The sequence below is a fragment of the Musca vetustissima genome, unplaced genomic scaffold (assembly GCF_032173495.1).
Source record: "Musca vetustissima isolate MV318-11 ecotype Yass unplaced genomic scaffold, APGP_CSIRO_Mvet_v1 utg31723, whole genome shotgun sequence".
Lineage (NCBI taxonomy): Eukaryota > Metazoa > Arthropoda > Insecta > Diptera > Muscidae > Musca > Musca vetustissima.
Genome location: NW_026876442.1, coordinates 125,845 through 139,290, shown reverse-complemented (window position 1 = coordinate 139,290; position 13,446 = coordinate 125,845). Strand labels below are relative to the sequence as shown.

Sequence of the window (13,446 nt, the reverse complement as noted above, 5' to 3'; positions counted from 1 at the left end):
GACATGGACATTATACAACTAGGTGTCTAGATATAACTAATTCTAAATCTCACGCTCTTTTTCTCTCACTCATACACACAATCTCATTCACTCTCATTTCTCAAAATTATCTATTATTTCAAATAAGAACAAAACAAATATTCATTCATTCAATCACTCACGCATCCACATACACTCTCTCTCTCTTTCTCTTTTGTCTTTTTCTTCTTCTATTTTTCTTGCCGGCTTACAAAATACACTTTGGAAAACAAAGAAAGAAATAAAAACAAATATCGACAAATCTAAACTTTATTCATTAGTTCCAATGGGGTCTGAGGATCACCGGTACTTGTACCGCCACCATTCATTAACTCCGAACTGAGATCATTTATCGTCGTGACCAATGTGTTGACAACGGTATTCACGACATCGGGTATTGTGGCCACTGTGGCAGCCACAGTGGATAACACTGCCAAGGTGGCTGTAGATGTTGTCGCCGCCACCACACTCGGTGCTGCGGTGGTAATCGAGCCAATTGCTGCCACCGATGTTGTGCTGCTGCTATTTAAAATCGATAACATTGTGGATGTTTCCATAGTGGGAGTACTTCCAGTACTGCTTGCAATACTTGCACTGGCCACGCTGGGTGGCATTGTGGAAGTCAAAATGGCCGATGCAATGGCGGTGGCATTACCCAGCAACGAAGAACTTGTGGTAGTCGCCGTATAATGTGGATATTGTGGATGATCCATTATGTAGGGATATTTGGGGCAAGGATTTGTCAGCTGTGCCCCCAGCATCGACTCAAAAACATAGCCAATAAATGAGCCCACCGTCAGCCCCACATTGTAGGACAAAGTCATCATATTTCCCGTAACTTCTCTAAGCGTAGCATTTACCTTGGCCGGTGCCAACATCATCGGGAGACTACCCGCCAAACCATTACTCACACCCAAGGCAATGGTAAAAATGAAGGCGGCCGTTTCCCCCGAGATAACCGGTTGATGACGCGGAGCACAACACAACAGCAGCAGTGGGACCAATACAATTCTCAATCCCGACATCAAAATCAGTTGTCTCCTCGACCATGGATATGGCACACCAGCCAATGTTTTACCAATTAAATCGGAAGTATTGAATGTAAACATCAGCAGTACCGGCATCCAGGTACCCAAACTGCAGGAAATAATTTCCGATTCTATTCCAGGATATAGCGACAGCGTTACACAATAGGCCAAAGCAATGCAAACCATATATGGGTAAATGGATTGGGCCACCTGCCATCGTGATGCAAAGCCTGTTTTTAAATCACTTAATTTTCCAGGGGTACATGTGCCAGGTGTCAATACGTGCTCCACTTTAAAAGCCACCGTTGTGGGTGTTGCCGGTTCCTGTGGTGTTGTGGGTATATCGGGTAAATTATTCAGGCCCTCAATAACACTTTCACCAGCGGAGGGGTTCGATAGTTCGTACACTGGATTACTGAAACTCAATGCAGCCGGTGTGGTTTTATTTGGTATCGGTACCGTGGGACTGCTGGGCTCCAATGTCAATACACCATATTTGGCTGTCGGAGTGGAACCATCGATTTCGTTCTGTAAAAGAAGAAAAAGTTAAATAAAATTAAGTTTGAAACATGGAGAGAGAATCGCGATAATCCTAATGGTATTATTTTCGTTTCGCTAGGTCTAGAACGACAATTATTAATTGCTCCGAGCTTCTGATCAGAGATTTTGTCATTGATTATTTTACAAAAGGACATCTACATTGAAAAATGTAAAAAATCTGAGAAAGCTATCCTGCTGCAGATCATCATGGTTTTCGAAAACAACTGAACAGCATTACTTATCATCTCCAGAATTATAAGTAGAGGTAGCGCATGACCTATTAAAAGCCTTTGATGCCATAAGTAATACCACTATGTTTATGGATGTCAAAAATACTATCCTCAATTATATGTCGTAGTTGGTCGACAACAAGAAATCCAAACTCCGCAGAATTAAACGAGAGGTTTGCTAAAGTGAAGTGATATCTACGGAGCTATTTAACCTCAATATTTTCGGCATTTCACGACCTCCAGATATCATATCATTACATCCTATCTGTTCAAAATGCTTTGAACAGAAATATAATTTATCAGCTCTTCTTGCCAGTCGTCAGCATGTTCAAAATACTTTGAACAGAATTCTGTGTTACAGAAGATTTGATCGTTGGAGTGTTTTAAGATAAGAGTCTAAAATCCCACACGGTACGCTGATAAGACTGTTGTTGTTGGTGGTGAGATTTTATGACGCACACGATGGGAAAACTCTCCACAGATCAAATTCTATTATTAGAACAAATAGTTTGCTGATAGTATTTTGTGTTTGAGATTAGGCTAAGAAAGAGTTGTTTAAGTAGAACCTAAGGATAAATATTTTAAAATAAAATTAGTGCCTTACAACCACTCACTTAGTACGGTCGGGAGCACCGTGTCGTGTCTTAATTTATTATACAGACGAGCTGCGGCTGTCTGTATAATTTTAATACTATCATTGGAGGCATAGTTGTAAGATTGAACAACTATATCTTCCAAGCGAGGAATATATAACCATCTATGTGGCATCAGTGTGATCTGCGAAAGACTATTCAAACTTGTCAGGAACCCGCTTTGTAAATTGCGACAGGGTGCCCCATCCTGACTCCACTGAACCATATAAGTGATCAGATATACTCTTCCTTTAAGTCAGAAGTATAGGAACAATTCTGGTGTGTTTCTGAGATAGTCATTTTAAGCTGCTCTCTGGCTGCAATTGGGGCATAGACATCGAAACCTTGGCTTGTGCCCAGCTATGCAACAGCAGTGTCGCCCTTTGAATAATAATGCTAGGCAATGAAAACGTATAAAGACTTTTAAGAACGCCGACTTGTAAACGGCAACAGCGAGCCTCCCAATTAATCCGGTGGACCATCAATTCCCTACCCACAGCCTCGGAAAGTAGACAAAGAAACCTTATTGACCTCTGTTGATAAAGCGATTAGTCGGACTGTGGCCAACATTGAGGTATCAGTGTAGTCTACGAAAACTAGTACAATGCTATGGAGAAGTATTTCGATTTCTGAGAACATCGGATCGTTTAATGTAACAAGAAGCCAGTCATTCAGCAACATGAGGAGACGAAGATACGCCCCTTCCTCAGCACATTAAAACTCCCTCAGACAGGCATTTCAGGAAGAACATTCATGATCCAGAGATAATGTTTCATAGATATAAAAAGGAATATCTAGACCAGGATGTATTTTGAGCTAGTCAGAATAGTATTCTCACGTATTCGTAGGTCTAGGTTTAACAGAGTAGTTTTACCTCTACTACGTTCACCATGCCAGCAATGGTCGTAATTAGAATTGGGCGCGGATTTATTAAAACTACGCTGTCGGTACTGTAGTTTAGTGAACTGTACGTCATTTATAAATAAAATGAGTTCACCTCGAATCACGGAACCGTCAACACCGTGCGTTTCTTTTTTCTCTAGTTTCTCCCGTCGCACATTTGTGATGAGATCAGGAGTCATCTCATCAGGTACTACATTCAGCACGAATAAAGTTGTGACGACGTGTTTTTCCACATTGAAGCTGGGAAAGCTCAGAGGACGGACAGTGTCGGCACAAGTATAGGCAACCCAAAAACGATTAGGACACTGTGCCACGCACGGCTCGAGTCGGAGAGTCGAGGAAACGTTAAAACCCCACTCAACTCTACCGACTACCCACACAGCGGACTGAAGAGAGGAGGGAACCTTAAAACCCCACTCCACGCAACAGTGGACACACATAACCTAAGAGCTGATAGAACGTTAAAACCACACTCATATCTAAAGCCCACTCAGCAAACGTCTGAAGGGAGAAGGGAACGCTACAACCGCAGTCCACTTAACAGTACACGTACACAAGCCTAAAGAGCCAAGGGAACGTTAAAACACCACTTAACAAAATAACCATCCACCAAAGACCACCTATTGGGTCGATAGCGCCTCCATTTATATTGTGTCTATGACTGGCGATAAAATCCATGTCGGCTGATTTCTTTTTAACGCCGTACTGATACCATAATCGTTGTTTAGGGTTAGTCTCTAAATTCGTCATCTTAAAAGAGAATGACACTCCATAATAAAGGGTAGACAGTTTCGTCATCCATGGGAATCTAGATAAAGAGTGTCAGCGGTCTAGGTTGATTTTGAATTATTGTGTTATCAGAAGTCCTACTTTATCGATAACTCTTGGTATTGACGGAATCTCTATGGTAATGATAAAGCAAATGGATGCACTGTACCCCTGCATGACCACACCACCACATCTTATCCATTTTAGAGTGTCTTAATCATAAGCAGGGGAATCAATTTTGACTGACTTTTTCCGCTTGAGTATCTCAGGTATATGCCAATGTATCTACGCATTAGTTAATCTTCAGAGTTGAGCAACCTCGTTCCCGAAGCAGTTCGATCTTTTTCGGATTTATTAAGTTCCATTTAGTTCAATATTGGTACACGTCAGTTAATTAGGTCAATGAACGGAACGATTGGATCAAAAGGAACTAGATAAACGAGAACGAAATTGAACGACTGGAGTGGGGGTAAATAAATAAGTAAGTAATCGGCTTTTTGTATAAAAAATCTAAAAGTCGAAGTCGACTTTTGTTCTTTGAATAAATCACAAAGTTGATTTTTCAAAATAAAGTTTCGATTTTCTTCATAAATACTTGGTTTATTATTACAACGCCCAAATTGTCCAAAAATTACCCATTCCAGAACTTTATTTTATCTGTTGACAACAATTCGTATAATAAATAACTTTTACATTAGTCGGTAAAAATCGAAATTCGATTTTGAACAGGTTTGTCAAAATCGAAAAGTAGAACAAAATAGTTGGACCTATTACCGATCATTCCTTTTGCGGAATAGTCCCCTTGAACTAGCTCATTTTAGAGCTACCAAACTCTATGAATCTTCGTCTACTCAGATGTTCTGATCCTATTCGCTCGGTTTTAAAAGCAATGATCACTGCAAAGTGCATCTTCATAATATACGGATAGTTGGAAAAATTATGCTCTTTTAAATCAACAGGCCTATCAGGATTTTTTTCAGAGGATTGATGTAATTGTAGAATGTAGATTAAAATAATATTTAAAAAATGGCCCGTCGTAAATATCATATCTGGAGGTCAAACAAGTCCTTACAGGATTATACTACCTATACTATTATACTACCTAAGTTTATGACAATGTCGGAGCTATTCAGCGACAAATTATATTGAACAAATTTATAAGTATTCTCATACTTACCAACCGATCCTCGTCCGGTCTTAGGACAATCTTGGCACACGCTCTCATATGATAACGGACAAATGGCGAATTGATGGTGGCCAAATGCAACAAATAACTAAACAGAATATACAGCGTTGAGGTGAAGAAGAATATCACCGTTGAGATGCGGTCATTTTGTATCAACAGCTTTGTACCGACACGATTGGAAGACACCAAAAATCCAGCCAAACTTTCACCGGCCATCACTGCCTGGGTATAACGTTTGGGGAACATGCTGGCAAAGCCATAAAAACTTGATTGTTGAACTGCAAAAAAGAAGAAGACATCAATTAATAACTTCACGACATAACACCATCAGCACCACCCTCATGCCATCACCACCACCTTTTTTTTTTCGTTGGCACTTATCACCTTATACCACTTCCTCACCTGTACAACCAATCGCCACCAATGAGACAGCTGCCAAATTGACCGTATAGGCTGTGTTGGCGGCAAACATATGCCAGGCCACCTCACACACGGCCACAAACACCAATGTGGTAAAGGACACAATATAGCCGAACATGACGCGCACACGAAACGGTGCCAACGAAAGGAAAACATTATTTAGCAGGACGGTGCCAAATGCGACCAGAATGTACGTCATTGACATATCCAATGCAACGGAACGTCCAGGAAAACGTGACTGCCAGTATATATTTATGGTCACATCAAATAACAAGGCGATGTTAACTTTCAAAGGAGGAAAAACAAAAAGAAAATACCCAGAAAATAAAGCGAATAATTAGAACGAGGATGCAGAACTCTCTGTTATAAATCAACGGTTTCGCTGCTACGCAGGAGTAAAGAAGGAATGGCTTGAGTGACCGAGTTGGAGTGGAGTTGGCGACTGATAAGACATTACTGATGTTGCTTAAGAAATGTTTGGCACATAGTCGTCCTCCGTGCTGGATAGGTTTGCAAGTACGTTAAGTATCTTGGAATAACTATGTTTCATAGAATGAAATTCCTTTTTACACTTTGATCGGTTGAAAGAGAGGTTAACAATATTCGTTGGGACCAACAGGCGCATTTTACGGGGAGATAGGGCTTGAACAGACGGTCAGTTCTTATAATATATGACGGGCTATTTGTTGCCAGTAAAAAATATCGGTCACCTATTTGATACAGAACTGACGAGAATGTGCTGGATCTGAACAAGCTGCTTTCCTGCCAGTGGATCGTCATGCTAGCATGTTTGCCAGTGTATCGCATCCACGTTACAAGTGCTGCTTGCGGCGGTGCCGCTTGATAGAAATATGGGGTTATTAAATATAAGCTTAAGCGTGAGTTGTAGCTGGGTAAAGATAAATGGCTCAGACCGTCTGATCTAGTAGATGGGGATAAAATCTGGTACAGCACTATTATTCAGGAGTACGTTGTTGATAGTTGGAGAAATAGTGACAAAGGAAGGATGACGTACGATTTTATTCATGACACGACGTTTGTACTTTACCTGCCAGACTTTCGCCTCGGCTTAAAAACAGGTATTCTACTGACAGGGTATAGTTTTCTAAATGCACTTTTTCATAAATGAAGAGTATTGCAGGCTGATGGCAGAATACTGGAATCATATGTTATGCTGTTACTATAATAACATTAGGGATTTAGCAAGTATGGATAGCGAATGTTCTGGGATTTCTGTAGGGTACTTGAAGATGATCGGGCCTTAGTTGTTTAAGTAGTTTTGCACGTGAGGTGTTTAGGAGAAGGACGGTACCTAATGGAGATGGTCTTTGTCCATAATACACTTGTGGGTATCGTGCATACTATACGTGAGGGTGGCTATACCCAGTGTTGGTGTTGTATTGTCCGTTGCAGCGGTCTCTTTGTGCAGTCCGAGAGGACATTGTTGTGCTTAGTGTGTTTGTCTACATTTTAATTGGATTACCGGTCCGGACTTGAGGTCAAACTGATAGATGCTTCGACCTCTAACCTGAAAGGGTGATGTTTGTCCATAGAAATGTGGATCTTGCCAAACCATTGGCGTGGCGCCCTGTTGATCATCGCGGTATTGTGGTTTCACTCATCAAGGTGGATAGTGTACCTTATGTATGCTCTCCAAATAGTTCCACACTAACAAACTAACCACAAACTAACCATTTTCCATTGAAACAGGCAGCATTTAAATTGATTGTTATGTATATTAAACTAAAATTTTATTTATACACCCTTGCTCGGAAATTTCCCTGAAGGACCTTATTCTGATGAGGTAGACAATGTTGATTTCTTTTGTACTTCATGGATACATATTCCTTCTTGCATGATTTCTTGTTCTGTTACAATAGAAATGTTAAAAATATTTTATAGTTGACCAGGTACATGTCAGGTATTTGTGTAGATTGCAGAATTGCTACTGAAACCGAGTATCCCGTTCGATACTCTTGTGTTTGTAGACTAATTCCACTTCGGATTATCTTTACACAATTCCGAGGATTTGTTATATATTCCGAAATTTGGTTCAAATCATTTATTACAAAATTCAATGGTAACATCAGATATGTTTCCCAAAATAAATATTAACACCTATCTCGGCAAGGCTGTATTTGTAAATTTAGTGCTTCTACGCTACTTCCCCATGCAATTTCTTTAAGGAATCGTCTGGGTTAACAGAAGTTTCACCAACTAGGTTGAATTCGGTTCACGTGTTTGTATTTTAGAGCTTTAGGTTTTGAGATTAAAGAAAGATTTCTAATAACATTTTCTGAAATTTATAAATTGTTGTGTTGTGGGTTCATTCATTACATCGAAGTCCTGGTGTAGTTCGAAACTTCATTTTTGGAACTTTTGCCATTTAAAGTGACTATAATTTAGTATTTCCGGTGCCCAGAGTGTTACAAGATATCCTTGGAAAACACTATTTACATATGTCCACTTATTTGTTTTATCCCCACAAATAAGGATCCGTCTGTTTTACCCTTCAGAACACTGTGGCACAGGGCATTATGCATTTGTGCATAAGCTTGTAACAGGCTAAAGGAAACGAGATAGGCAAATTGTTCTTTTGAGAATATGCATAGAATAACTTATGCATGTCAGCCTGACACAGCTAAATTATTTGGTTCAAGTACGAGTTCTATGTAAATTGGGGGAAAATCGGTTCAGATTTAGATATAGCTTCCATATATGGGCAATATTGCCAATTTTTTAACATAGCTGAAGCGGAGGTTCACCCCTTTATAACTCGGGAATTACTTAAGTATATGAAAAAAAGTGAATAGTTTTCGGTTAATTGATCTGTCTTTGCAAACTGCTCATGATATTGACCTCCAAACTTTATTCTGGTGGAAGCTGTGTCTACTTTAATGTAAAAAAATGTGTAAAAACACGTTGAGGCGAACCAGTTTTTTTATGTTCTCTATCGATTTCTAATTAAGCCACTCATTTCACGGTCTTCGTGTCAAAGTAAAACTAGAAGCCAACAAAATGGGGACTACGCCCTTTATGTATCATTTTTCAAAATTTTAACTGCATCTACCTTTAAATGATGCTGACATTTTGAAGCTCGATTTTGAGTGTTTTTTGAATTTTACTTCTAGCTTTAATACGCATACAGGAATTTCTAAAAATCGATTATAAGATTATTGTAGTCGCGAATCTGAGTAATTTGATATATATTTTGTGTATGTTGTATGCACAGCTTCAGAGTAATACTCATCAGAAAGTGAAAATTTTGTGCGAACAAATTTCTAAAAAACATATTTTTCGGGTCAAATTTGTAGATCTGTCAACTGAATGATACGGGTACCCGCGATCAGTAAAGTTTTTTACGTTTCGGATGATATAAAATCTTCTTCGTGAAAATCCATCTACTAGAACGGCGGGAACTGGCCTTCCAAAAACACGAAATTTGGCAAAAAATGTTTTTGAAAATATCGCGGATTTATTCGCGTTTTCTGTGGATCATTTCCGCTTCAATAAATGACCTCATACCGATTTTGATCTTTTTCGAAAAGATAACTTTAAAAACTTCAGCCGAAAGAGAGATGTACCCAATTTATCTCAAAAATAGTTTGAGCCCGCACATCCATGGTTCTTAATGGACCACATTGAAATCGGTATAGATCGATGTATTTTTTTAGGGTGCACACCGAAAACGGATGCGCGTTAATGGCATATGGAGTTTTCGGAAATTATTCGCGTTTTACGATTTTTTGGGTACTTCAATGTAACGTGCGGCACATCTTAGCCGTCAAATGAAATTTCGCAAAATATATATGGATTGGAAGATGAACTTCAGTACTTCCTGGAAGCCCCATGCGCATCAAATGATTTTGAGAATTACGCGATTTACACGCAATTTGAAATGTATATTTCATAATATTATTTCATTTTAAGATTTATACCTATTTATAGAATTCTAAGATTTATCGGAAGGGTCTTGATATAATCCGCAAGGCGTATACTTATACACAAAAAGTGATTATTATTATATATGTCAATTTTTCGGCGAAATTCGGGTGAAATAGCAGAATAACCCCAACATTTTTTTCTGAAATTTCTTGTATACCATTAAAAAAATAAATATGATGACATTATTTTTTCGAACCAAAAACAAATATTTTTCCTCAATATCTTGTTTTGTTGCCGCTGTGATTTAGAAACCGCTACACGGACTTGTGTGACTTTGATATCATTTGATTCATTATGGTGTTTAGATTATGTAGATATTTTTAAATTATTTTTTAGGTGTGTGTATGTCATTAATATAATGAAAATATTGACGCAATCTCCTATATTTTTATTATTTATCTCATATTTCGCGAAGATGTGCAACTTTATCGTGATTATTATAATATATTCATATTCTTATTTTACAGAGGAAGATATATATCAAAGTTTTTGGTCAATATAATAAACGGCGTAATTTTAAGATTTTTTTCTTATGCCCAAAATTAAAACCTCGATAACTTTTGCGCGCATCAACCAAAAATTTGATCGCGAACGGTTTCGGAGTCAGAACATTTTTCTCTATATGTGTACCAAAAATCATTAATGTGCCACAAAAACAAAAAAGCCGATTTTTTGAAAATGGAATATTAAAAAATTGGCAATATTGCCCATATATTGTTTCGTACGATTTTAAGTAAATGCTGCACCAAATACCCAAAGTTAAGCCGATTGGCACAACATTTTGCACATCGTACTGAATTTAGTATAAACGAACGCGTTGAAATCGGTTCAGATTTAGATATAGCTCCCATATATATATATATTTTCTCTGATTTGATGTAAATATTACACCAAAGACCAAAATTCGATTCCCATAACTTATTGGTTAACCAAAAGTTCACATAATTGCTCAATTGAAACGAAATTTTGGACAACGTACTAAAGACTAGTAAAGCCTAACATTGTTAAAATCAGTTCAGATTCAGATATATCTCCCATAGGGTCAAGGTTTGACCGATTGCACACAATTCCGATTAAGATAGGTTCAGATTAATATGATGCATCAAACCAAAAAATTTAACGTAGAATGAAGTTGTTTGCTTTTTGTAGAAATTGGCGAAGATCTCCCATATATTTTCGACCAACTCTATGTTAATTATAAGATTTTGCACTGTAAAGTACTTATATGTGGGAGTAGAAACTTTATTTCTAACAACTGTCCGGTCGAATGATATTTTCCTGTGAATTTTTGAATTATAATTCAGACTTTGTTCTAATTTATATATGTATTTAGGACATATCTGGCAATATGGCAGGTCTATTGAAAAGCACAGGAAATATCAATTTTCAAGACAATTAAACCGATGTTAAGAAAGCTAAATGGAATTTTTTCACGCGACTTCGAATTTAAATAAATGAAGAATGTTGCATTCATTATCACATACGCACTGAAGCTGCCAAGGGAAAGGCGTCCGACTCTGTGTCTTTGGGTATATACAAGATATGTTCCTAGGATTTTTTTGAAACATTTAGTATTATATACCAATTTATATCAAGCTTGACAAATGGCCTCTCTAATAATGTTGGATGTTTGTATATCGATCGAAACTTTCATATATGAACCGACTTTAATCAATCCACATGTCATTCGACAATCTATGGACTTGGGTGTATCATTTATATAAAATCGGACAGAGTTATATGTAAATCCGAACCGATTTGAAAAAAAAAACTTGACACAAGTCATTCGTTATGCTGCAGCTCAGCAAATGTTAATACTAGATCCAATTTTATTTACTTTTTTATCGCAATCGGAAAAAAACATTGGATACTTGGTCTCCTTTTTTATTGCGTGTTATAAACATATGGCTAGTTTGGTGTAGGATTTTTTGAAGAAGATTATTCTTGAAAATGTTCAAAATCCTAGATAGAGGGCCTACACGATAGAGGGCCTACGAAAGTTTCGATCAAAACATTATGTTGGCCTTAAGGAATCCCTGTCCTGTTGAGTACGTTGAGTTCGATTTACATAAAATATCTTTGTATCATTTCTGAAGTACTAATTAATGTGTCTTGTAGTGTAATCTTTCGAATCGTTGTATATATTTATTCAAATATTTGACCGCAAAACCCTTTTGTATCCTATCTTGAGTATTTGTTAAGGACACTCCCAGTAAAATTCTTCCATTATATTGTAAGAGTACTTATTAAGATATCTTGCTGATTTTAAACTCACTTTTCTGAGCTCTAATTTTTCTATCGTATTCCTTATTTATCTTAAAATGATCTGGAATTCTGTTCGTTTTCTATTTTTGTTATGAAGACCTTTTTTTTCAATCCGTAATAACTGGTAAATTATTATCTTGTGGCTTTGATTAGGAAACTTAAAACACAATAATCCAAAAATGAAGCTATCGCCAGAGACTTTCTCAAATAAGTATCCCTAGTTACCTATATTCGCGTGGGAGAAACCCTTTAAATAATAACTCTAAATTCGTATAAATTATTTACGTTGGGCGCCATTTATTTATCTATTTTATGAATAGAATCCGATATTACAGAAAAATTATAACTGGAGGCTATTTCTGAAGGGTTGGAAACGAAGCTTCGCTTTACTTCTTGAACAAACCTCACATAGGCCAGAATCCAATATCTGCGATGGGATAGTCATTATCGTTGAATATTTTTAATATACGTAATTTTTTTTTTACAAAGCCTCCATATATCAGATCCCTTTCCATCTTAGATGTTTTCTCGCTTCTGGCGCATAGGCCAGAATTCAACCCCTCTGTGATAATTTCGTGCTATAATATAATTAAATAACACTGCTATAATAAATTATAATTACAACTAAACGGGCATTCTGCATTGTCATCCCAAAAAGTTCATGAACATATTTCGTCCCCTCCGAAAAATAAACGAAACAAATTTTGACCACCAGACTAAATATGCATTGACACGCAAATACATATATCAAAAAATGAAAACACACACACACCCCCTGTAAAAAAATATATAAATATTAAAATATAGTAAATTTGATAATAGACCCCCTATACACACATTAGCTTAGTCTACGTGCACTTAAATTGTAAGCTGACCCTACGTAAGTATGTAGCTACGTGTATCAACAACAACAATAGCACTGACCTATTCCAAACCTAGACCAAAAAACAAAAATGATTTGCATATCAATTTAAAAAAAGAAAGAACCATGAACTCTGTCGCAAACTTTTTCAAACATAAACACACACACTCTCACCCTTAGTTGCTTTTCAGACAGGGTATGCGGAAAAAAAGGTAGATTGGTTTTTTTCGTTTTCCGCAAATTATTACTCACCTATTGTAGGGCAGCACAAATCCAATACCGGCCGCCAGCATGGCCAAATAGACCATATGTTTTTGATCCTTCGGTGCACGTATATCATTCTCTGGACTATCCATGGGTTCATGGCGAATACCGGAACTACGGCCCTCCAACGGTTCATAGGTGGTCGACTGGGCCGATTCCATGTTGCGATTTTCCTCCGTATTATTTATTGAGTGGAGTTCCAGTTCTTCGGCGTTTCGTTTTTCGCAATTTCCCAAAAAATGATTATTTGTTAGCGTGTGTGTTTGTTGTTTCCTTCTTTAATGTTTTTCTGTGTGTGCGTAGGACCTGCCCAACGAATTTGTTATTTGTGCTAGCACACACACAGACACACACACACCCTCAGTCACAACGAGAGATTACACAC

The 13,446-nt window shown here is 37.6% G+C and overlaps 1 protein-coding gene across 1 annotated transcript; it reads right to left on the bottom strand.

Moving 5' to 3' along the window:
- Positions 1-281: 281 nt before the first annotated feature.
- On the bottom strand, positions 282-13,222 carry LOC133321005 (equilibrative nucleoside transporter 4). Its single transcript, XM_061530111.1, has 5 exons — positions 13,050-13,222; positions 12,075-12,092; positions 5,708-5,973; positions 5,297-5,583; positions 282-1,574 (listed from the first exon to the last, which is right to left on the bottom strand). Exons 1-5 carry the CDS (start codon positions 13,220-13,222, stop codon positions 282-284), a joined length of 2,037 nt encoding a protein of 678 aa, XP_061386095.1.
- Between the last annotated feature and the right edge of the window lie 224 nt (positions 13,223-13,446).